This window comes from Hippopotamus amphibius, chromosome 7 (assembly GCF_030028045.1).
Source record: "Hippopotamus amphibius kiboko isolate mHipAmp2 chromosome 7, mHipAmp2.hap2, whole genome shotgun sequence".
In the NCBI taxonomy this organism is placed as follows: domain Eukaryota; kingdom Metazoa; phylum Chordata; class Mammalia; order Artiodactyla; family Hippopotamidae; genus Hippopotamus; species Hippopotamus amphibius.
The window spans coordinates 127,962,798-127,987,030 of NC_080192.1; the positions used below are offsets into that span (position 1 = coordinate 127,962,798).

At 50.3% G+C, this 24,233-nt stretch overlaps 2 protein-coding genes and 2 non-coding genes across 10 annotated transcripts; 1 reads left to right on the top strand and 3 right to left on the bottom strand.

Moving 5' to 3' along the window:
• Positions 1-903: 903 nt before the first annotated feature.
• Positions 904-2,222, top strand: OST4 (oligosaccharyltransferase complex subunit 4, non-catalytic). The gene is made up of 3 exons (XM_057741737.1): positions 904-1,043; positions 1,168-1,305; positions 1,968-2,222. The coding sequence occupies exon 2, from the start codon at positions 1,169-1,171 to the stop codon at positions 1,280-1,282; it is 114 nt and encodes a 37-aa protein (XP_057597720.1). The 5' UTR covers positions 904-1,043; position 1,168; the 3' UTR covers positions 1,283-1,305; positions 1,968-2,222.
• Positions 2,097-21,349, bottom strand: AGBL5 (AGBL carboxypeptidase 5). 7 transcript variants are annotated; one of them, XR_009054690.1, is made up of 17 exons: positions 20,887-21,067; positions 20,055-20,137; positions 18,405-18,666; positions 17,972-18,143; positions 17,488-17,651; positions 16,747-16,924; positions 16,304-16,482; positions 15,432-15,888; positions 14,775-14,944; positions 14,324-14,459; positions 13,440-13,642; positions 12,606-12,847; positions 5,193-5,345; positions 3,962-4,074; positions 3,609-3,655; positions 2,980-3,110; positions 2,473-2,605 (listed from the first exon to the last, which is right to left on the bottom strand). XR_009054690.1 is itself a non-coding variant. In XM_057741734.1 (16 exons), exons 3-16 carry the CDS (start codon positions 18,617-18,619, stop codon positions 2,434-2,436), a joined length of 2,685 nt encoding a protein of 894 aa, XP_057597717.1. In that variant the 5' UTR covers positions 18,620-18,666; positions 20,055-20,137; positions 21,225-21,349; the 3' UTR covers positions 2,097-2,433. The 7 variants fall into 7 exon arrangements, 5 of the variants coding, with proteins under 5 accessions (XP_057597717.1, XP_057597714.1, XP_057597718.1 ...); XR_009054691.1 differs by having other exon boundaries at positions 12,606-12,820; positions 20,887-21,066; XM_057741734.1 differs by lacking the exons at positions 3,609-3,655; positions 20,887-21,067 and adding an exon at positions 21,225-21,349 and having other exon boundaries at positions 2,097-2,605.
• TRNAA-AGC (transfer RNA alanine (anticodon AGC)) lies at positions 20,323-20,395 on the bottom strand. The gene has a single exon. It is a non-coding gene; the product is annotated as a tRNA-Ala (tRNA).
• On the bottom strand, positions 20,755-20,843 carry TRNAY-GUA (transfer RNA tyrosine (anticodon GUA)). The gene is given in 2 exon segments: positions 20,755-20,790; positions 20,807-20,843. It is a non-coding gene; the product is annotated as a tRNA-Tyr (tRNA).
• Positions 21,350-24,233: the final 2,884 nt, after the last annotated feature.

Sequence of the window (24,233 nt, forward strand, 5' to 3'; positions counted from 1 at the left end):
CCTGACAGCTCCAGAGAAACAGCCCAGCCCCCGGCCCCAGCCTGGCTCAGTGCCGTTCCCTTTTATGGTGAAGCTGAGGGAAAGCAATGAGTGAGTGAGGGGGGAGTAGGTTTTGGCTGGGCAGAGGGTTGCAGAGCCCCAGGCTGCCTCTCCCCTCGCCAGAGACCCTCGGACATCTACCCACAGCCATCTTTCTTTCTTCTCCTCGGTGGGCCACTCTGCTTATAACCCACACGACCCCTCTTGCTGGTCCCAGCCCTTCCTCCTTTCTCCCTCCCGCACATCCGGGGGGTGATTTCCCACTTGGCCAAAGTCCCATGGTTTGGGTTTTGATTCCGGGAGGGTCCGCCCAATTTCCGACGCCCACCTCTGGGAGTGGGATGGAAGGAGGGAGTTAGGGTATGGGAAGCACTGATCAGATCACAGGCAGGATCGTTTATTTGGCGGATGTGGGGCAGAAAGGCTGGCGCCGAGGAGAGGTACCCGGCCTCCCCTGCCCTGTCCCCATTGTGCACCGCCTCTCATCCCTCTCCCCGCCGCTCGGGCCAGGGAGGGGACTCTGAGGGCAGGGCGCAAAGGAAGCACCTGGACGGGCCGGGAAGCGAAGGGTGGACAGCAGCGCGGGGGCCCGGGGCAGATAGGGGGCCGGAGTCTAGGGTCAGGCCGAGCCTCCCGCCTGGCCCAGCCGCCGCACCCTCGCTCTAGCTCGCTCCTCGGCTCCAGGGAGGCGGCCCCAGCGCCGCTAAACGTGTCCCCAGCAGCGCCAGCTGCACCCAGCTGCGCCGCGCCGTGTCCGAGGCGCGCGTCCGCGGCCTGCCCGCCCCCTACGGTGGCCCGTCCCTCCTCAGCCCCGCCCAAGACCCCGCCCCTCGCGAACGGGCAGCGGGAGCAGGCGAGACGCAGGGGCTAGAGAGCCCTTACCGGCCGAGCCTCACGGCCGGAAGTGGCTGGTTTGGGCCTGGGCTAGCGCGCAAACTTCCGGTCCAGGTCTCTTACCTCGAGCTAGTGGGCCGACCGTGTCGGAGACGAGCCCAGCTGATCAGGTGAGAGGCACGCAGGCGCCGTCCGAGGCCCATCGGCGGTGGATAGACCAGGGGGGCGAGGACGGGTCCAGGTCTGGGCGAGGAGTGCGCCGGTCCAAGGCTCAGTCTCTCCTCTTCTCCGCAGCATGATCACGGACGTGCAGCTCGCCATCTTCGCCAACATGCTGGGCGTGTCGCTCTTCCTGCTTGTCGTTCTCTATCACTACGTGGCCGTCAACAATCCCAAGAAGCAGGAATGAAAGTGGCGCTTTCTCCGCCCCAGGTAATGGTTCGGGGCTGTAGCGCCCAGCCCCGGAGAGTGAGTGGCGAGGCTGCGCCAGGGCCTGCAGGGTTCGAAACTTCAAATCAGAACGTGTTGGGCCAAGCATGATACAGTCCAGAATTGGCCCCTTTACCTGCACAGAGTAGCGAGTGCCCTGCTCCTTTCCCCCCTTCAACTGCTCCCGGCTAGAACGGGATGGGTTCCCTAAACCCTCTCAGTCCCCATCTTCATGTGGTCCCCAGATGCCCAAGTTGATAGTATGGGTACAAGGAGGTACTGACCCCCGAAGGAATAAAGGTACTGAGGATGCCATCCAAGTATGAGGATTTGGGCTCTTCGCTTAAATAGTCCTCACTTTTCCGAGGTCGTTTAGGTTTTTATTTAGGCATAATTTTTTTGTTGTAAAGGTAGAGAATTCTATTTCAGCAGCACAGAGCACTGATTTAGGGGTTGGCTACTGTAGACCCCAGTCACAGAGAAGAATGGGATTGGCCGGGGGGAGAGGAGGGGAGGTTGTTAGAAGGGCTTGTAAACCAACCCGTAAGTGTGGGTGAGAATTGTAACGGGGGAACAGGCTGAATGGGAGTGGATTCCTGAAGGATTGCCCCAGAGGAAAGCTGCAGCATTTTCCTTACCTCAGGTCTTTTCCCCCTCTTTTCTAGGGTTCCAGGACATAGTCTGAGGCAAGATGGAGGGTGTGAGGGGCCTTCACACTTCACTTCATCCCTTCTACCCATCACAACATACAAAGCAACTACACCTGGATTTTTCCAAACAACTTTTATTTCCTCAAAGTCTTCCTTAACCCTGTGGAACAAGAAGCTGCCACTGAATAGGGCCCAGTATAGGGGCTACTTTCTTTTCTACTCCCTCCCCCCAGTATAAAAATATAGATTTTTTTTTTTGTGGTCCCAAAATCTTGTGCTGTGGAGGGAGGGAAGGGGTGGCAGGTCCCTGCTTTGTCCTGTCTCAAGGTGATGCTCTGCAGTGTCTCAGAGCAGTGTGGCTGGTATTCCATCCAAGGAGTTATAGTTGTCATGTGGAACCAGCAGCTGAGAAAGGGAACTAGCACATTTCTCACTGTTTTCCCCATCTTGGGGTCATATCCTGGGCATGAAGGTCAAGGTGTCAGACCCGGGGAGAAACAGTGAGTGGGGGAGACTTAGGGACAAAACAAACCTCAGTTTGGCCCAAGGGCCCCCCACTATAACAAATTCGGGACTGGGAGTCCGACAGACTACAGGAAATAGGAGAAAAGGCAGGGGCGGAGTGGGGCCGTTGGGGCCTGGCTTGAGGCAGCCTGCAACAGAGAAGAGAAAGGAATCGGAGTTGTGAAAATTCTGCCCTTCTTCTGATCTTTGACCCAGGGGCTGGGAGATGAGAGAGGCAAGGTGAGTGAGGACAGGCAGGTTGAGCACTGCACAGTGGTCTGATAGGAGTAATCTGACCAATCTGCTTCTAGGCCTTTGGCCCTAACTAGAAGCTGTTCTCTTGTCTGTTGAAGACTGAGAGCATGGTGGGGAAAAAGTCAGGGACTAGATTCTTAATGAAGGTACATTTAGTCTTCTGGGGGTCAAAGGGAGAAGGGAAGGAAGAAAATGATCCTGAATGGCACAAATGGGAATAAGGGGATAGAAGTGGGGGGGGGGGGGCGCGCTGGTCCCTGGTGCTCACCGTGGTGTGGAGTGGGGTCCCGGCTCCAGCTCACTGCTCTCCATGGTCGGAGGCATAGGGGAGGTGGGGCCTGAAGAGCCTCTCATCCCTCTGCGAGTCGACGGTGAGCCCTGGCCCAACCTGGGCCTAGCCTGTGTGGACATGGGGTAGGCTATGAGGCTGGATTCTTCCATGAACTTTTTTGCTTCTAGGTTTCCTCCTTATTTCCATGTGTATGAGTGTAGTATAGGGGTCTACGCAGGTACTGGGACCTTGAGTTCCTGGGCACTGTTCCTAGCTGAGAGGGTAAGGCAGGATAATAGCTAGAAAACTCTTGGGTTCAGTCTGTGACTATACACTGCAAGCTTTTGTCTCCTTTTTGGAGACAAAAGGATCCAGCATTTAACCTTCATGGCTATACCACAACCTAGATCTGGCTGAGTAGAGAAGCATGGTGTGGAAAGATGCTGGAGGATTAGTAGGTCCACCTCAGAGCCTTCATCGCCTCAGCCCCTGCCAGAGCAGCTTAAGTTTCACCCATCCGGTCAGCTTCTGCCTATACCCAACTTCAGTCAACCTGGTATGGGGATCTGGACTGAATCGGAATTGGTGGCACAGCTGTTCCTAGGAGCAGCAACCAGAAGTGTTACCTGGGGAATCCGGGACCCCTCCTGGCGGGAACTCTCCTCGGGCAGGTCTGGGCAGAAAGAGAGGAGAAGCTAAGGGCAGGGGCAGGCAAAGCCAAAGCTAGCAGGCTGAGGTTAGGGTGTGTCTGGTAGGGATACTGGGATTGGAAGCAAGCAAGAGACCTGGCTGAAGGGGATGGGGAGGCGGGCACTGGATAGACAAGCACTCAGGCATCAGAGCAGCTCTCTGCTGTGGTTGTGGAGAGGGTGTAAAGCAGTGCTGGGCATTTTCCCTCCCACTAGCCAGGTGAATAGCGCCTTGCTGGGCTCTGCCAGAGCTATTATGCCGGGGACTGGGGAAGACCCAAAAATGTTACCTGCAGTCGGGTCCTGATACAGGGAATCCGAGGTCCAGCCCCTAGCAGACCTTTCCCAATCACCATGACAGCCTCGGGCTTGTCCCCTGAGGACAGGAATGAGCAGTTGCTCCCTAGGGAACAAAGGAAACTGATATCAGGACGGGGCCAGGGAGAAGAGGTAACTTCTTTAGATCAGGGTTTCTCAGTGTTGGCAATATTGACATTTTGGGCTGGATAATTCCTTGTTCTGGGGTGGGGCTGCCCTGTGTATTTCAGATTGTTTAGCAGCATCTCTGGCCTCTACCCAGCAGATGGCATTTCTTTCCCTGCCTCCTCCCTACTGTAACAACCAAAATCTCTCCAGACATTGCCAGATGTCTGCTGTTTGGCAAAATCGCCCCAGGTTCAGAAGCCCAGCATGCTCTAGTCTGGTCCAAAGGGTGGAACAGCAACTTGGAGCTTGAATCAGAACCCACTTAAGCTGAACTACTCTGAATTTAAAGTTATCCCAGTCATATGTGTAAGTTAAAGTTAAAGTTATCCCAATCATATGTGTAAGCATTTAAGGATCAAGTCAACAGTACCCAACACTGGTGGATTCAGGGCTACCCATCGAAGGGAGTTAACAGGTTGGGAGTAGCAGGCTCTGAGGGAGGTAGTTGTTAGACTGGAGTCTTAGAAATCATTCCCTTCCAGTCCTTTGCATGGCTGGGTCTATAACTTAAAAGGAGAGCAGACAATCTAGACTCTATGTGGATGATATGGTCACATAACATCTGTGGTGATGACAGGTGAAAGGCCTATGCTTTTTTCATTCTTCAGTTTTGTCTAATGTTGCTCAGCTCCTGGAGTCAGGGAGCTTGAATAAATAAGCAGGTAGGAAAAGTCCTCAGGTTCCTCAACTGTAAAAATAAGGATTAAATGAGATAATGTGCTTAGAGCAGTGCCTGCCACATAGTAAACGCTCAGTAAATGGTAACTGTTATTTTATTATACAAAGATGTTCATTAAATTCCAGCTTCCTGTACGAGGGCACTGATGTTAGGGATTTAGGATAATCCAAGAGGATAACTGATGCCCCTGGTCTGGAGTGGCCTGCATTACATCAGGTCAAGAAGAAGGTCCAGGTCATGTGGCAGCAGAGCTGGAGGGATTTCTTCAGGCCTACTCAGGAGTCTGGTCTACGCCCTGGGCGGTAGGGAAGGAAGGAGGCTGGCCAACCCAGATTTCAGTGGCAGTGGGTACAGACCTGATATGCTGAGTGAGTCGGGCAGTAGGTAAGAGCCCATGTGTGAAGAGGCTGGGTTAGAACCAGCAGGAGTTGGGGATGGGACCAGGCTGCTTGAAGTAGGGCGATGGGTCAGTGGCTGCTGACGCCGTCTCCTGTCCTGGCTTCGGGGCTCTGAGTGGAAGGGACACAAGCAGATAAAAGGGCAAGTAAGTGAGGCACTGTCACTTTACTGCCCCACCGGCTCTCCCTTGGCAGCAGATGCCTGTTTTCAAGCGAGTCATCACATCAGTATCCCTCTTCTGAAGGAGATCTAAGATGGGTAGAAAGCCCTAATAATTTATTCCAGCTCTCCAGTTTTCATCCAGCCCTCATCCTACTTCACCTCTGGAGCTAACCAGCCTACTCACCCACCAGGTCATTCTTCTGGCAAAGAAGTTATTGAGCTTGGCTTTCCTAGGTTCTTCTCGTCCCTCTAACTGCCCCTCTTCAACTACTTGTCCTGTCCCCTAAATGTCACTGTCCCCCAGGATTTTATCCTTCCTTCTCTCCTGCTCTACCTACTCAAAACTCCCAGGTCTCCCTCTTGACCTTTTTTCCTGAACTGCAGTTCTAATTGTCTACTGGTCATTTCTACCTGGCAGTCTCTCATGACCCAAACAAAACTTATTTTCTCCCCTCCTTCCTTTTGTTTCATCTTTCGACTCCTCCCTCACATTTAGATTTGCTTTTAACCCACATCTGGACAATTCTCCCTCTGCCCTCATTTGAATTCCTCCTTTATTCACCCTTCCCATTGCCAGTATCCAGATACAGGTTTTTATCTCTCATCCAGTCTTTTGAAAAAAATTCCCCACTGGCCTACCTAGCTTGAGTTTCTTCCCTTTTACAATCCATCCTTCACACAGGTGCCAGAAATTATTCTAAAATATAGACTTGATCAAAAATCATTTTGGCTCAGGCAACGGGGAGATACTGAAGGTCTTTTAAAGGATAAAGTCTAAACTTTTTAATGTGGCATTCAAAGCCCCGCCCGCTGTGGTTCCAGGCTACACATCCTTAGGAGGATGTTGACTTGATCTTTCACACCCTCTGCTGTAGCCTCTAGGGCTACTAGCTATGTGATTCCTCTACAAAGTCTGTTTCCTCCTCTAGTGAAACTTTGGACATCTTATATGGCCCATCTCAAATGTCACCTCTGTGAAGCCTCCCTGAGCATTAATGGTAGAATTGTTCTCTTTTCTTTCACTGTCCTTTGTTCACTTGGCTAGTAACTGTTTATGGTTTTTGTCTCCTTAACTAAATGTTAGTACATGTAAAGTACTTAATAGTGCCTGCTCAATAAACGTTAGCTAATATTCTAATTGGCACCTGAGTCTCTTGAGGGTAGGGACCTGTCTTTTCCAATACTGTATATCTCAGTGCCTGTAAAGTTCTGCCTGGAAAACCAGAGACCTTAATAAACATTTTGTTTACCCAGATAGCAGATACCCACTGTAGACCATGAGCTGGCTCAACAATCCCTGTCTGAGGGCATATGGTTATACTCTATGGGGCAGCTCTCTTGGTCCCTTCTTTGTGGCTAGAGCCTCACTGCTACAGCTTCTGAAAGGTAGGGTCCCGGTGGGGCAGGGAGGTTCTCAGGCTTGGCAGGTCCTTCCTCATCACAGGGGGACAGCAGGTACCAAATGCTCTCAAACCAAATGAGCTATTAACCTTTGTGGAGCTGAATTCAATGGTGGTTCCAGGATGCCAGTTGACTTCTAACAAAGCAAAATGTGTTACACGTGAAAAGGCTCCAGTGCAGGAAGTAGGTGACAGTAGCTTTATCTTGTCTAGCTGCACCAGCAGTAACAAGGCTACTTCTGGAAGGTCCCAAACCAAATTTTAAAAAACTGATACTCGCATGAATAAGGACAAGAAGAAAGGGAGAGATCTCAGGATGGAAGCTACTATAGCTCTGAGGAGTTGGCCAAGATGCTGGATACCAATTAGAGTCTAAGACCACAGACGAGTCAAAAACAACCAGACCTTAGAGGGCTAGTAAGAGCTGGCACAGTGATGCCAACAAAACAACATAAGTCAGAGACTCATGGCCATAGTCAAATACTTCAAACATTACCCACCACGAATGACTTAGAGATACTGTAGGACCTAGACACGGGTAATTCTTTGGTTGAAACAGTGATGTCAAGGTGATGTCAAGTGATAGAGCACAGCTGGCAGAAATAATGAACTTTATGACAAAGGGGGGAAACAGCAGGAAACAGATGATCTGAGAAATACATGTACACAGAAGGATGTTGAAACCATGTTAAAGGATGAAGCCTCACACTACCCCTAGAGAGGACAAGGGAGAGCAAGCAAGAGAGTGAGTGAAGGCCTCTGGGACATTTGTAGCTTCTAGTAAGGAAGTGAGTGACACTCAAGAAGACAGAAAGCAAAACAGGCAAATGATGTAAAAACTACCAATGTGAAATGTCAGGATCAAGGGAAAGATACTAAGGATACAGCTCAGGAATCCTGCCCCTAAAGAGAGTTTCAGGGTAGGAGACAAGTGCTGGCTTAGGAGAGAGGCCTGATCTGGAAAGTAGAAGGCATTTAAAGGTAACGTTTCATCACTCAAAAGACTGTCTTAAGATCTGGCGGGGCCTTCCTGTCAATTTGGCAGTGTGAGCACACAGCCCAGTTTCTCATGTTTTGACTTTTGAGCCCTAGTATAAGCCAGGCCTACCCGGTCTCCATTGTGACAAGAATTAAGGGGAGGAGCCCCAATTCTCTTCTTCCTTGGTTCTAAGTTATAGAAACAGTGGCTTAAGGCTGAGTGCAAGTGATAATGTGACCAGCTCTGCATCTAGAAGTTGTGAGATGATGTTTTATGATAATCAGTCCCTAGGTTCCATATGGGAGAGGCAGAGGCTTGAGACATAGAGCCAGACTGACCTCACCATTGTATGAGTCAGAATGGACGTCCTGAAGGCTCACGATTTTGAGGAGGAGTTGTGTAACCTGTGCCTAGGTCCTGCGTCATCCCCCCAAAACATCTTTAGAACTGTCCCTACAGGTAACACCCTAGATCTCAGTGGATACCTAGGATGGTTGCAGACCTGATTTATGCCCTCTGAGGGGTGGACAGGCGAGATAAGCCTTCATTCAGCTCCCAGCTCTTGCCTTTTATTTGTTCAACAAATATTTGCAGATCATTTAATAAGTGCCAGGCGTGGTGCTAGGTGCTAAGGGAATAAAGAGATGTATTAGGAGACATTTCCTGCCATCAAATAGGTTTTAATCTGCTATTTAACTCAAAACTTTTGTTTGCAGGGGAAAAAGTAAAAGTGGTGATGGTGCTGGAGGCACTCTTCCTACGTCCTTTGACTCACTTCTCAAAGGAACTTGCACTCACCATTGGCCTTTAGCTGCTCTACCAAAAGCTGCCGGTCAGCTGAGACAGGCATCACAGAGGCCAGGAAAGAATTCTGGTAACCTCAGCTTTAAGTGCCAGAGCTGGGAGGGACTTGAGTGGCCGTGGCAGGCTGAAGGCTGAAGGCTCCCCGCTTTACACTTAAGTCCCTTGTCTTTCACACCAGTGTCCCGCTGGGCAGGGTGGAGGGCTAGGGAATAAGTTTAAGTTATTGAGTGAGACTTGCTTGAATCCAGGGCCAGGACTAGGAGGAAGCAAGTGAGGTGCCTAGGGTGCACAGTTTAAGGAGGACTTTGCCTGACCCTGAGAGCAAGTGCCTTCTTAAATTGTGTGTCCTGGATACCTCACTGGCCTCACTCTAGTCCAAGCTCTGTTTCCACCAATACATAGCCAACAGAAGGAGGAGCTCGTTTACTACCCGCCCCCTCCCCAGCATGTCCTCCTCTGAGCTGTCTGCATCTGCTTTCTCACCAGGAAGTCGCACACTATTACATTAGCTATTCTATTCCCCTGTGTGCTCTTCCTCCTGCTCCTCAGTGGCAGCTGCGGATAGTCTGAGCCCAGCAGTCAAGACCATGACCATGGGTCTGGGAAGGCGGTTCTCAGGACCTGTTTTGCTGCAGGGGAAGAACGAGGTAAAGAAGATCCTGGCACTATGGTCGGGGGGGCCCTGGGAGGCAAGGCTTACTCAGGCTCTTCCAGCCTCCTGCCCCGGCAACATTCCTGTTCACCCCAAGTTGACTACTTTCTGGCTTCTAAAATGTCATCCCCCGGCCTCTGAGGACAGACCCTGCCAGACTAGTTCCCTGAACCTCTGCCTTAAGCTTCTGGCTGGGCTACCTAGATCTTTTCTGAAATTTTCTGGATAGTCCAATCTCATGTTCTGTTCTAGCCAATAAAGGATAGTCATTAATTAAATGTATGGTTAAATATACTTTTTATACGTTAGTGGCAATTTTCTTATAGATAAGTTCGTAAATCAAAAAAAAAATCTGTCAACACGATCCCAGTTTGGGGCTTTGGAAAGTGTATTTATAGTTGCTTTATAGTTAGATCTCAGAGATAGGAGGGTTGTGTTCTTCCTATCTGGGAAGACAAAGTGTGCCTAGATGTGGTAAGGGCCCAGGAGCCAGATGTGTGGAACCAGGAAATGTCACAAAGGTATATATAGCACAGGACAAATCACACGAACAAAATAAAGTTTTTCCAAGGGTTAGTTGAAGATGCCACGTCCACATACTACAGTCTGCATCACAGGTCCCTGTCCCAAGCTAGGGCCAGCCTCCCATCCTGGAGTCTCATCAGGGATTCTGAGATGAAGTGGCAGAAACTGTAGCACCAGCAGATGCTCAGGAGCATACAGGAGTCAAGATTCCTGGATCTGATCTTTCAACTGTTTGGTATTATTAGGAACATTCTTGAGCCCTTGACTTTAGAGACATAGTTTTTTAGTTCTTACAAATATTTATGCAAGTCTCTAGGGTGTCTCGGTACTCAGACCCACTTTCTTTCTGCTTCTAAGCTCATTTACCTAGGGGAACATAGCTTCTCACTTGGTTTCACCTGCACCTGTACGTGGATGACTCTTAGATCCAATCCTGATGTCACCTTTTCTAGTATGGCCCTTTTCCTGACTGTAGGTCATCTCCATATAGCTAGCCCATGACATCCAAGCACGTCTAAAATAAAGTCAGTACTTTTCTTCCAACAATGTCTTAATGTCATCATGACGTCTTCCTTTAGCTTGTAGCCTTGAAGCTCTCTTAGTCTGTCTCTCTTTCACCACCACTGAATCCTGCCACTTCTATTTCTAGGATGTACATTCACAGACCCTGGTACAGGCACTAGTCATCTCACATATAAACTACTGCCAGGACCCCACCTCCCTGCCTCTGCCTGATTTATGTGTAAACAGTTCACAGATAGCTCTCTTAAGCAGATCTTTTGTTCCCATCATTCTCAGGAACACAGTCGTTGCCATATGTCTCGTTAACTCATCATCTTTGTTTTCAAGACATTTCAGCTTCTTCCTCCCACCTCTCTTCCTGATTTCCATGGGGAAGGGCTTGGCCCTTCAAGCCCGCTAGTGCGCCTGCTTGTTGTCCTGTCTACGCAGCAGCTCTGGTCGCGGCTATCACTGTCATCTCTGGAATGTTTTTGTTAAGCCATCCACCACCACCCAGACTTCAAAGCCATTTCTCAACTGATCATTCTTTGGGTGATTACTCTTGTTTGTCCACAGCACTGGCTCCCTACGTCCCCTGTATGTTTATGGTGAATGTGTGTTTTTATGTTGTTTACTGTCCTGTGTCTACTAAGTTTCAAGCCAGTCAATCAGGAATTGCGCTGCACTGACTATCCCTACTTTCTGTTAGTTATTTGGGGGAAGTAACAAAGAAACAGAATACGTGGCTCTCACTCAAGGAGCTTAATACAGCACTCTGCATTGGGGTGAGGGACAGACAAGATGTTAATACTGACTAAAAAACTGCCTAGAATACTCCAGTGAGGACCTAGAAAAGGCTCTTTACTATTTCCCTTTTGTAGTCAGGGAAGGAGAATTTATGGCGCTGATATTCCTTCTATGAGTTAAGAGGAAAAGAAATTAAAAGAAGAAAAAATATTCAGATGTAAGATGGGAAACTGAAGCATACTGGGACATGAAAAGACATAAGTTTGAATAACTGCCACTTAATAGCTGTGCAGTCTTGGACAAGTTACCCTTAAATATCCTCAGTTTCCTCATCAGGAAAATGGAAATACCACCTACCCCACAGGGTCCTTGTGGGGATTAAAATAAATAAATATGCAATACTGTTTTGTTCACTGTTTAATGCTATTTAAATATACGGCATTACTATTGCTTTAATACTCTCCTTCAGTCAAACAGTGTGCAAAAGTGTCCTTTCCCAATGCAGACAGACTCTCTAAGAGTGGGGCTGGCAACATAAGCAGAGGTTAAACATGGAGGCTGTCGGGGACAGAACATCTTACTGGGCAGAGCTGGTAAGGCCCACTGCTCTCTCTCCCGTGGCTGCTCTACCTAGCAGTCAGACTTACACAGCCACTGACCCCAGTACCCGTTTCTGTGTTATACCAAAAGCTCTGCTGCAAGCTAAGTAGCAGGGCAGTGCTAACAAGGACGACTGCAGCCTGAAGACCAGCAAAGCTTAGTTCTAGCACATAAGCCTCCATACTCTGGCAAGACTGCGGCAGCCCAGGAGCCACATACAACATTGACTTTTGATTTAGTGTTATTTCGGGAAGTGGCACCGCAACAGTCTCCCTACTATAGTCGGGTCACTCCCGAGGAACAGCCCTGGAGTCCCTTCCTCTTCTTTTTCCCTAAAGGCCCACCTGTTTCTGCATACATTTTGACCCAGAATCTCTTGTCTTGTATCAAGCAGGGTCTCAGTGGCCAAACCCGGAGGCCCAGTTGAGCAACTGTGACCACTGTTAGAAGGAGCTAGACTGTTGCTTTATAAGCCTAGAACAGAAGCTGTCTGTAGTTGTCTGTAGTTTCATTTTTCTTTGGAAGAGCTGGCATCCTTCTGATAACACTTTCTGAACAGGCTCTGAAGCCAAGAGCAATTTCAGTCCATAGAGACCCTGGATAGGATTCTCCATCTTTGTATGGTGCTGTGATTTGGATTGCGAGGACACCTTATATGACTCCAAACAAGACAGGCCAACCCTGTCCTTGACGTGGAGATTCCATGTCTCAGCATGACCCTGCTCTAGCCAGTGTTTCTTCCTTGGAAATTTTCCTGCCTCCCAGCGATTGCTGAAACCCAGATACCTCGGACTCCCGCCTGTGCCACACATGGTACTGTCTGGAGCTCGTGCCGCAGGGAACACCAAGGTCGCAGAAGAGGCTGCAGATTCTGCTATAAACTAATTTTATTGATTCACCCCTTGGTCCCAGGCCAAGTGTGTATCTTCAAGCTCTCACTTCCCCCAGCAATGCCCCAGACAACTGAACACCTGTTGCAGGGGCTCCCAGACTAGCTTACCTCTGACGGGGCCCAGCACCCGGTGGCTGATCTTTTGGGTGCTGGAGCCCAGGCCTGGCAGCCCTGCAGGCCGACTGCCATGAAAAGGAAAGCTGGGGGAGTTCTTCATCTGTGGAGAATTTTGCTGACTGCTGCTGCTACCCCCAGCACTTGTGCCAGTGCTAAAGCTTCGCGCTCGGCTCAAGGTATTTTCAGAGCAGGAAACAGGCAGTCCACTGCAAAGAAGCAGATGCCCGTTAACCCTGGGCCAGGGACGTTGTCACAAGTCTTTCCCCATGGTCTGATCCTCAGTAAAGCGTTACCTCTGGAGTGAAAAGGCACAGGGGCTCATTCTAAGGGAGCAGGGAGGGATTCATGTCCGTGGATAAGGTATCTAACCTGAGGGATGTCTGGGAGCCCTGGTGCTCACATGTGCGCTCCTGAAGACAATATGCGAACAGCCATAAGGGCTGTCCCTGGGCAGCTTGAACTCCTAGTGAATTCCCCCTTAATGCCTTGGTGCTGCCCTGGGACCCCTCAGTATTCACAACCACTGGAAGCTGAGACCTGCCTGCACCCCCACCCTGATGACAACCGACTTTGTGCAGGGCTCTGGAGGAGGGAACCCCCAGCCTGCTTTTCAGATATTTATGAAGTATGTGGCTCCAAGTAAAAGGGAAGAGGATCCCAGTCTCCACAAAAATGCACTAATCTTACTAATTTAAATTTACCCTGGAAATATTCACCATGTGGTCCTTTTGGAAGTTGGGAATCACACAAATTCCTTGCAACTGCTTGCTCTAGAGCCCAGCTCCACTTTCACAGCCTTTCTCCCTTCCACCCTGCTGGTCTTACGTGTTACTTCTGGGTGGAGCTCGAGAGCCTTTCTTCCGGTTGAGCCCCATGTTCACCGCGGTGCTCAGGCCTCGGCTGCTGCGCACGTGTCTCAGCATCCAGGCCCGGAGGTTTGTGAGGCTGCTGTGCTCTGACAGCACGATTCGGGGCCACGGGTTACATTCTGCCATGTCCAGAGCCGCAATGGCCATAGCTCGTCCCACCTGTGGGGGAGTCCAGTGTGGCTCAGCACCTTGGTCTTCGAGCCCAGGGTGCTGTGTGGGCCTGCGGTGCACAGCACAGCGGAAGGGAAGGAGAGGCCAGCCTCACATTTGCTCAATGGATATCCCAACTTCTGTGCTCTGGCTGTTTATCACGAGTGGAGTTAGAGCTATTCCCTAAACTGCTGCCCATTTGGGGCCCTCATGCATCCTGAGCAGGGGCATATGGGCTTTCTGGCTGGCTCCCGGCAGGAGTTCTCCCAGCAGGAGAAGGCGCTGGGATCTCTCCTATAACACACAGTGCTTTCTACTCCTCTTGTGTGCTCTAGGACACCAGGATCATCAGGAACCTCTGTAGAGGGGGTGCTTTGGGCTCAGGAGTAAACAAATCCAATAGAAGGAGGAAGACAGGCTCAGAGGCAAAGAATCTGACTCAGATGTGCTAGAGGATTCTCTATGGAGGGGTGGGGGTGGGTCAGAATAGTGCCTATTCATCCTCTCAGTACCATTACAGTCATTGAGGCCTGCGCCTATTCACTGAGGAAAACAACCACCGTGGTGCAGAGATGAGACAGCCATAGTGGTGAACCTCTCCTCAGAGGACCTTAGAGTCAGGCAGCAGGAGTGAAGGCCTTTCCAGACTTTGAGGTTTCCCATTTCCCCACTCACCCCCTGCATTCATACCTGCTCAAACAGTTCCACAGTGTATCTGGAGGGGAAGGCCGGCAGGGGAGGGGGGCTGGCACGCCCGTTGTCATGGCAGGCGGCAGGGATGCTGTTCACTGAGCGTCCGGTGTTGTAGTTGCATTCAAGTGTGTAGCTAAGACACAGACACCTTTATCAGACAGAATCTGGACAGAACCATGGGGGACAGACTAGATGGTCTACAAGATAATCATTTGGGGGAAAGTATACACAAATAGAAAGTGCTAATCCCCAGCAACTAGCAACTGACCTTGGTACTTTATCATATACCTAAGAAGGTCCCCAAAAGGTAGTGTCCCAGACTAAAGACAATAACACTAACTGTCCTTTGAGAAGACTTCAGCCATCCCCTGCCCCTCAGACACCCTAGACTGGATATTGTTTTCTTTGGGAAGCTATTTCATCAACTGAGTCTCAGTTTCCACCCAACCTGTGGATTATCCCTGAGGCTTTGTAGATTGCAACCCGGCCGCTTCCCTCTTTAGACTGGCCATCTCTACGGTCTCGGGCATACATGTTCTTCTCTGAGAAATTGCAGCCCTGGAAGTCAAAGTGGGCTGAGTTCAAGGAGATGAGCTTTGGATACAGCATATTTTCCACCTGTTTGGGCGAGGAAAAAGGCAACTCAGAAGGAGAGACAGAAAGAAGGGATGGGACAAAGAAGAGATGCCAAGCGTGGGACCGTGTGCCTTAACACAGGAGACACCTTCAGAACCGTCAGCAGTAGTCAGTGTTAAATTCTCACTGAATGTTTGATAGTATTTTTAGGTGTTGGAAAGGTACAATTCGACCTCTGTAAGCCCTTCTTCTCTCCAATAATGCAAAAGCTTCCTCCTTCCTTGGTTTCCCAAACTCTAGAAAAGACTAGGATGCCAACAGCTTGACCCTCTTTCAGAGGTCATGACTGAGACATGAGGGAGCCCAGTGCTGCCCTTTCTTGGCTCTCTGGAGCTCACTCAAAATAGTCTACCCCTTGCAGCCCCAGGCCTTCCTTCCAGAAGGCCCCCTTCCCTCCTTTCATGGCCTAACCTTTCTTCCCTAACCTGCAACACTTCCCACACTCACATGACATTCTGCAGATTCCTACCTGGGTGTTCTCGTCACTAAAGCTGTTTCCATACATGAAGCAGCCCCTTTTGGAAGCATGTCCGTGCAGGTCCACGTAGTAAGCAACACCACTCTCTCTGGGGGGGATGGTGTCGGGGGCTGGCTGCTCAGCCTCAGCGGACTTTTGTGGCATAACCCAGACACTGTTGGGCTTCTGCGCTGCTGGCTCAGTCTGTGTCCAGGCCTCAGGGTTAGCCCCGTCAGATAAGTGCCCAAGGTGAGCTTCATTTTGGAGATTGTCGGCTTTCTCAAGTTCAGAAAGGGGAGCATCAGGAGGGAGGTGGGGACTGTGCTGGTACTCAGAGGGATTCTTGGAGTTCAGACGGGAGTGCACGTGGTGGTAGAGAAGCACAGCTTTAGCCCCATAGATGGCCGGGTGCAGGACTGCATCAGGCTTCAGGTACTGACGGTTCAGATTCACTCCACGCGAGTCTGTGCTGTCAGGAAACAAGGACCGAAGCAGGGTCTAGAAGGCTGGGCCAGCGAAGGAGACACTAGGGTAGATGAAAAGGAGACTGACGTATGAAACAAGAGGCTGAAGTTGCATTAGGAAAGAAAGAATTGAGGCCAGGCCCTCTCTGTGGTCAGCTGTCACCGCTCCCCTAGAAACCAAAAAGATAGCCCCCTCTACACACATGGACCTGCGGGTATTCTGGCTCTACTTCTAGAGAGTGCCACTAGATGGGATCACATTCCTTCTCAGGTCACTGGACAATCACATGGACTTGTCCTTGTTAGGGTGCAAGAGGACTGGAAACACAGACATTAGATGAGAGGCTGACAGTCTTCCACTGAAGATCCAGGGCATGAGGGGACTGGGAACAATCCAGACGGGCTGGGGACGCTTCTTACCGGTAGTGGCCCCGGACTACACCATCGGGGTTCAACATGGGAATCAGCTTAAAGACAAAGAGGCGACGTAGGGTTTGGGCCCGGGGGTCGTCAGGTCGAAGGATGAAGTCCAGAAAGCCATTGAAGACAAAGCTGGACGGAGTCTCCCCAGGGTGTACCCTACTGCTTAAGAAGAATATCTGAGGTGGAGAAGAGAGCAGTTATTAGGTCAGTTGCTCTATATTCCACAGTAACCGTGTGGGGACGGTGGTAGGACAAGGTGGAAATAGCCACTGGATGTCCAGCTGGCTGAGCTGCAAATGGAGTAGGAACTGTCACACTTGCCTCAGAATGCAGGCTGAGGCTGTGTCCACGCGGCCAAGGGATAACATGGCCTTAAGCTACCCACAGTGTCTGGAGCTGGGCAAAGGCCAAGGTACTACCTTTATGCTATTTCTACTCACCCTCTTGCCTGTGAAACAGAATGGTCGGGGGGTGCTGGCATCAGGAAATAGCTGCTCTAGACGGGGCTCTCGATCTTCTCGAAGCCCATGGCAGGAACTGATCGTTAGCAGATCTACACGAAGTCCATCCAGAGAATAGCATAGGGTCTCTCGGTGGTAATAGATGGTATCCAGGGGGCTGTGGGGGTAAAAGTCATTAAGCCAGGAGAAATCCCTAAAGTCCTGCCAACAGGCGGGCCTTGTCACGAGCCCAGGATTTGTAGTATCTGGTCCTTCACCCTAACCTTTGGAGCTTTACAGACCCGCACAGTGTAAAATAAGGCTGAGGATTTGGGTGGGTCTCCATGGCCAGAATGCAGGGAACAGGACAGGATGTACTTGTTTTTATCCCCAGTTTATGATGCCCCAGGATAGACTACTTTGCAGAGACACAGAGAGTTGGCCTCTGTTGGGGCAGGAGAAAAACAAATGTGTGCTGAGCAATGGCAGTGCTGGCTAAATTCTGGGTAACTGATGGAAGCTGAGATATTAAGAAGCTTGAAGTAGGCAGGTGGATGAATGGAGCAGTGGTATGCCAAGATCAAGGTCACACAGAAACATTTGTCAAAGGTACCCAAAGTCCCACATTCTATACAGAGAAAAGAACAGATGAGGTTTTGGTTCAGGGCTCTTAGGGCAAGTTCCTGGAGGAGCAGAGGTGCTGTGTGGTCCAGGACTTTGTGACAGGAGTAGGAATGGCACCTGCTGTGGGTAGAGTGGTTCTCCAGAAAGCGCTGGTCGAGCTGGTTTAGCAAATCCTGGCAGTCACTGTAGGAGAAGGGGTAGCAGAAGGCGAAGAAGGTGGTGGCCCCACGGCCTTCCACGAAACGGTGAACAAAGGATAACACAAACTGCGTCTCCGTCATCTGAGGAGCAGAGGAGGAAAAGGGAGGGGCAGCATGCCATTGGCATCAGAACTCTGATCCTACTGGGGCTGCCAGGAACTGACCTCACACCCTCGTCACTTTTACCAACATCCCTCCCTCTGAAACTCCACATGACAACCAGATCCTTCTAGGCTTCCGGAGGCAGGGGCTTATCGGACTCCAGCTGGTGCGAGAGGGATGCTGGTACCAAAACCTGGTATCCTGCCTGCCTAGCACTCTGTATTGAAGGGACTCCTCCTTCCTTTCCCTCATCTGCCTGCAGCACCCAAGTCTGTCTTTCCTCCTCATGGAGAACTTACCTCGAAGGTGGGCCGGTCTCGAATGCGTTCCCAGCGTGGCCGGGTGGGCAGTGTGCGCACAAAGGGGGCCATGCCCTGGGAATACAGCTTGCTTTGTTTGTTCATGTTCATGATGTTGATCTTGATGAGTTTCCCTGGAGTTCCTCCCCGGACACTGAAGTAGAACCATGACCTGAGGGTAGAGTAGGAGAGACAGGTCATTCTACATGGGAGGGTTGGAGAGGGGCTGTGTGGGAGGGCTGGGGCAAGCCAAGCTCCGAAAAGACTACTTGGGAGAGACAGAGAGGGGGAGGGAGAGGAAGGGGGAGAGGAAGGGGGAGTGGCAGGGGAAGGGCAGTTTGCTGGCACACTCTTTCAGTCAAAGGGCTAACTGAAGCGGGGATGCAGGGCCAGCCTCTCTTCCTTCTTCCACCCTCCATTACTTTCCTCTTACCTGTTGCCATTCTCAAATTCTGTTTCAGCACAATCTGGTCGGGTCCACACGTTGAACTCATAGTCAGGGGAAGAGGCAATGCTGCTGGTGCAGCCTAATGCTCCACCTGCTACTCCTTCCCCATCACCAGACACAGATTCCACCTTCTCCACGTGGGCTAGGTTCCCTGAATCAAAGCGAGAACTGAACAGCAATCCCCCACAGCGCAGCTCCATGGTGAGGCTGGGAAAGCATCCTCCTGCCCCCACTCAGGCCCTGAGAGCTGAGGAAAAATTGGGGGGGGGGGTTGGGAGGAGAGGGAAGAAAAATGAAAACACGTTTTTTGGGTATCTCTGGGTAAATGAGAGCTACTCTTAGGGGGTGCCCTAAGAAGCAAGAGGCTCTCTCCCCCTTAAAATAGGCAGACGTGGCCTTCCAGCAAAGACCAAGAATAAGCTATATTCTGTCCCCACACGAAGGGTTATAACTGACCTCAAAGGACCCTATTTTACCACAGCTTGGCTATTCCAAAATGAAATACTCACTGGCTTAAGTATGTTGAGAAACACTACACTCTAAGCTTCTTTGCAGCCCAAAGATTAGATATGATAGAGAGGTCAGATTGCCCAAACCTAGCCAAGATACACCCATCACAACGCACGGCCATCTTGAAAGATGGGCCATTCTGGATCTCTGGTTCCTAGATTGGCTCCCCACTCTGGAGAAGAGCAGAGCAGAGAGAACCAAGTTTCTAACTTTAGATCGGCAGCTTCCTCTCTCCACTCCTTGGTCCTCACAAGTACTGACCGGGCATTCTTCTGTTGCTCCCCTGAGCCCTGGAAGGGCTGGTTCTTACTCTTTTGTTATTACCCCATGTCTATTATGGAAGAAGACCAGACGTGTGGCCTCTGCCAAGCCAAAGAAAACTGGACAGAAGCCACCTGCTGACCTGGAGACTGCAGCTCAATCCCAGTTAGGGTACGGGTCTATTCCCCCCCCACCCCCCTGTCCTGTAAGCACTGAGGCCCCTGAAAAAGCTACCCTGGTAGTTGTGGGCTAGTAATGGGTGTTCTGGACATCCCTTAAAAAAAGTGGCCGATAGAGACCTCCTTGGGGACAGGGGGATGGCTTCTCGACCCACGACTCTGAAGGACCCTCACTCAAGGACCTAGCTTGCCCCGGCCAGGATGGGGTTTGTTGGACTGGGGTGGGTCGGGGCAGATTCACACAGGAAGGAAGATAGGAAGGCAGGGCACAGGGGGTCAGAGGTGAGGCCGCAGGAGTGGGGGTGGGGCCGGGGCGCAGCCGGGCGAGGGGCGTGGTGGGCCAGCCGGGCAGGCGGTGGGGCGGGGTGGGATTCCAGAGGGGCTCCGGGCCTCCAGGGGCTGAGAAGGGGGCGGGGCCGGGGCCCGCACTCCACGCAGAGCCCCTCACCTCTCTCCGGGCCGGTGATCCCGCTCCCTCTCCCGCTAACGAGGCGCCACCTGGGCCCCGGCACGCGGGCTCCCCACCCAAGACCCAAACAAAACCCGAGCGCCGCGGTGCCGGGACCCCGCTCTGCCAGGAAACAAGAAGTCTCACGCCTATTGGCCGCGGGGACAGCTGGCTACCCGCCCAGTAAGGTTCGCTGCCATTGGTCAGCCGGGGTCCCCTCGCACGTTTAGCAGGTACCTGAGCCCGTGCGATTTGCGTGCTGGACCTGCAGGCCGGGCCGGAGGGTTCCAGCCGCGTCGTCTCAGAAGGCGGTTAACGGCCTGCTCACCGGGAGGAGGAAAAGACAAAGTGACCAAGGACACTGGAAAAGACTCAGCTGCAAAATAAAACGACTGTGTGAAGCCAACCATTGCCTACCGTACTCCTCTGTGTATTACAGAACACCCACCGGCTCCAGCCACTCCCGCGGTTCAGGGATCCTCCAATGCATGGGGCAAAAGCGAAGTGGAGGATGCGGGCATCGATCCCGCTACCTCTCGCATGCTAAGCGAGCGCTCTACCACTTGAGCTAATCCCCCGGCTGCTGTTGGGTTTCTTCCTTTTGCCTCACAGGTTTTTCTGGGGTGTCCACTAACCAGTGGCCCAACCGCAATTCAGAACATGCATTTAGCTTAGCTCTCGAGTGCAGTGGGACCGCCGGCAAGATTTTTAAAAGCAGGCATATAGTAATCACACATAAGCAATAATAGGCCTGACTTAAAAGCACAGGTTAACATCCCTTTGCATGTGACCCACAGAGAGCGTACCTGTACCCTGGGTATTTACTGCATGCATTTATCTTAAACGGAACATCGGCAGTGCGCATGCAGACTCACAGTCGGCTTCGAGGTAAGCATTTCTCCTCTGAATGAGCGGAGGTTAAAAAGAGCGCACGAAGTCCTTCGAGCCGGAATCGAACCAGCGACCTAAGGATTGCCACAGCTCACTCACTACAGTCCTCCGCTCTACCAACTGAGCTATCGAAGGCCCCGCTGGAACGGGGGTCTGCCGTAGTCCCTCTAATACGTACCTTCGCCGTACTCCTCCAGAATTTCAGCAGCTTTAGGGTGGCCTGGCCCCCACCCTCTAAAGGCGCTCCCCCGGGCCGAGCTCCCTCAGACTACACAGAACAGAGGAACCCGGAGACAGAACTGCCAGCAAAGGACGCTGCCAAAGGACCCGCTTTCCGACCCTGGACGAAAGAAACACGGGCGACTGAGCTCCCTTCCGTTTCCTTGCTTTTTACCAAAGGATCCCCCCACCCCCCAGCCCCGCCCGCGGTGGCTTCGACCGGACTGCGGACGCTTAGACCCCCGGCCCACGACCCCGCCTTCCGCGCCGCGTTTCTGCAGCGGGGCGGGTACGCACACGTGCTCTACCGTCGCCAGGCGCCGGCGGGGTCTGCAAAGCCCACGGCTTAGCGTTCGCGACTTCCGCTCCTCGTTTCCCTCCGGCTTCTCCGAGGACTTCAGTAAAATCCTACTGCCCCCCTGATGTGAAAGACATTCATTCAGTCCATTAGCCCACGTCGGTCAGAATCTCTTCCTCCTAAAAGCAAGACACACACACACCACGGAGCTGCTGGAGGCGAGCCGGGCGCGGGGTCGGGCTGCCTGCCTGCTGCCCGGGCCCCGCCCCTGCCCGCCTCACACCTGCGTTTCTCTTTCCAGAGGGCCCGGCACGCCAGCCCGCAATCCTTTGCCCACCGGGGTTTTAAAACAAAGAAACAAACCTAAAACCCAACTCAAGTGTGAAGCTTCGCTTGGTGGGTGTGCGGGGAGACCTGGTCTCCACTGCCAGCTCTGCGGCAACCGCCTGTGCTACCCGAGTCACAGTCGCCCCGGGCAGATCCACGTCGGGCGATGGTTTCAAGCCCCTCGCAGCTCCGACGTTTTATGGGTTCTCTCGGGATGTTTTAAATCCCAGGTTTCTGTCGTTACTGAACGCGGCACGGGGGGTTCACGCCTGTGCCCATCCACAAAGCAGATGGTTAACATCTTCCCACTGATTTATTGGTGTAACTTCTTTCTGCAGCTGCAAGGGCTACCGCCGTGTCCGAGAATGTTAGTTTGGAGTAGTTTTCTTGGAGCGGTGTTTAGCGCTCTGTCTCTTTCTCTTTCTTGAGGGGAGGCGGGGCTGCAAAGCAGAGCATTGCTTGGCGGTTTTGTTTTTGAGCGAAATTCTCATAACATACAGTTACCTGTTTTAAAGTATGAACAATTCAGTGGCATTTAGGACTTTCACAATGTTGCGCAAACGATCACCTCTCTCTAATTTAAAACTTTTTTTTTTAAATCACCCTGGAAGAACAGCCTGTGCCCTTAAAGGAATCACTCCCATCCGTACTTCACCCAGCCCCTGGCAACGACTAATATGCTTTCTGTCTCTACGGATTTACCTATTCTGGAGATCTCATATAACATATGTGGCCTTCTGTGTTTGATTTCTTTCACTTATAATGTTTTGAGACTCATCGAAATTGTAGCATGTATCAGTACTTGTCCCTTTTTATGGCTAAATAATATTCCATTTCTTTGTCCATTCTTCTGTTGATGGACCTTTAGGCTATTTCCACCTTTTGGCTTTTATTAATAATATTGCTATAAACATTCGTGTACAAGTTCCTGTGTGGATGTATTCATCTCTCTTGGGTATACTGTTAGAAATGGAATTGCTGAGTTTTATGGTAATTATATGTTTAACTCTTTGAGGAATTGCCAAACTGTTTTCCACAGCAGTGGAACAATTTTACATTCCCACCACCAGTGTAGAAGGGTTCCAGTTTCCACATCTTGCCAACATTTTCTGCATTTTTTATTGTAGCCAGTTTCAATAAATTGAGCTCAATTAATAATAAACAATTTTCTGTCATTAAAGATTTTTTGAAATCACCATTTGAATAGCCATTTCTCATCTTTTGCTTTTTACCAAAATTTATTGAAATATTCATCTTATTGTTGGACACAGTTTTTATCCAAATTTTTACTATCAACACTGCTACAATAAATGTTCTTGTACATCAATCTTTTTCCATATTTCTGTTTACTTCCCTATTCTCTAAAATATAGGAGTGGAATTATTGGTAAAGTAGTATGAAACTTTTAAGGCTTTTGATAAATGTTACCAAATTACTTTCAGAAACATTATACCCATTTCTATCATAGCAAACATTCACTGAGTATATTATCACCTAAAAAAACTTTTGTTAATATGATAGGCAAAAGTAAGTGGTATCTTATTCTAAATTTACACTTCTTGGCCAATGAAATGGACTCCCCCCCACCCCCAAGTCTATTGTTCAGTTGCATTTCTTTTATGAAGTATGTCTTTCATCCATATTTTTATTGTTGTTTAGTGCTTTTCTTACTGACTTGTAAGAGTTCTTTAACATTAAGAATGTGTTTATGATAAGCTTAATAAGGAAGTGGAGGCTTTGATCAGCATACCAACCAGACCTAACAGACATACACAGAACATTCCACCCAACAGCAGAATACACATTCTTCTCAAGCGTACATGGAATATTCTCCAAGATAGCCCACATGTTAGCAAACAAGTCTTAATAAACTTATAGAGATTGAAATCATACAAAGTATGATTAATGTAAACTACATCTTCAGGGGATAGTCACCTGTCAGTGTAGATTCACTGATGTTGACAGTGGGGGGAGCTATGGAGTGCAGGGGCAAAGGGAGTGAACTTTTTGCTCAGTGTTGATGTGAATCTAAAACTGCTGTAAAAAATAAAGTCTATTAAAAATTAATAACTTATGTACTAACATAGTAAAAGAATTATACCATGGCACATCCAACAACATGTCGGAACTCAACATTTCTATTAATAGGTAGAATATTCAATATTCAATAAGTATTTGCTCATACCCTGAATGAGGAAAGCTCTCCCCCACCCCCAAATTCTTTCTTATGCTTCAAGTTAAGGCAGTGAAACTGCCAGGTAAAAATGGAACACCACATAGGGAAAAGCAAGGTCCTTTGCCCCCTCAGGTCCTCTTGGGAGCAGAACCAGGAAGATTATGTAGAAAAAGAATTAATCACTTTTAAGTGTTCATTTGAATCTAAACTCCTCCAGGAGAGATTAAGACATATTAAAATGCTCAGAGGTCATCCAACCATTGAAATTTCTGTATAATTGACAACTGGGTCATTCTGGAATAAGGCAGGGCAGACATGCCTGTCTCTGTGGGAAACACTCCATTCTAAGAGTGGAGCCATTTGAGAATGGGCTGGCAATGCCACAGGTGCGAGGGTAGCAATATTATCTATCCACGGTAAGTCAGGCTCCCCATCAAGCTGCCCTGCTCTGAAGCTGAAGCTGTAGACGGCATACAAATAACCAGAGGAAACCAAAAACATGCTT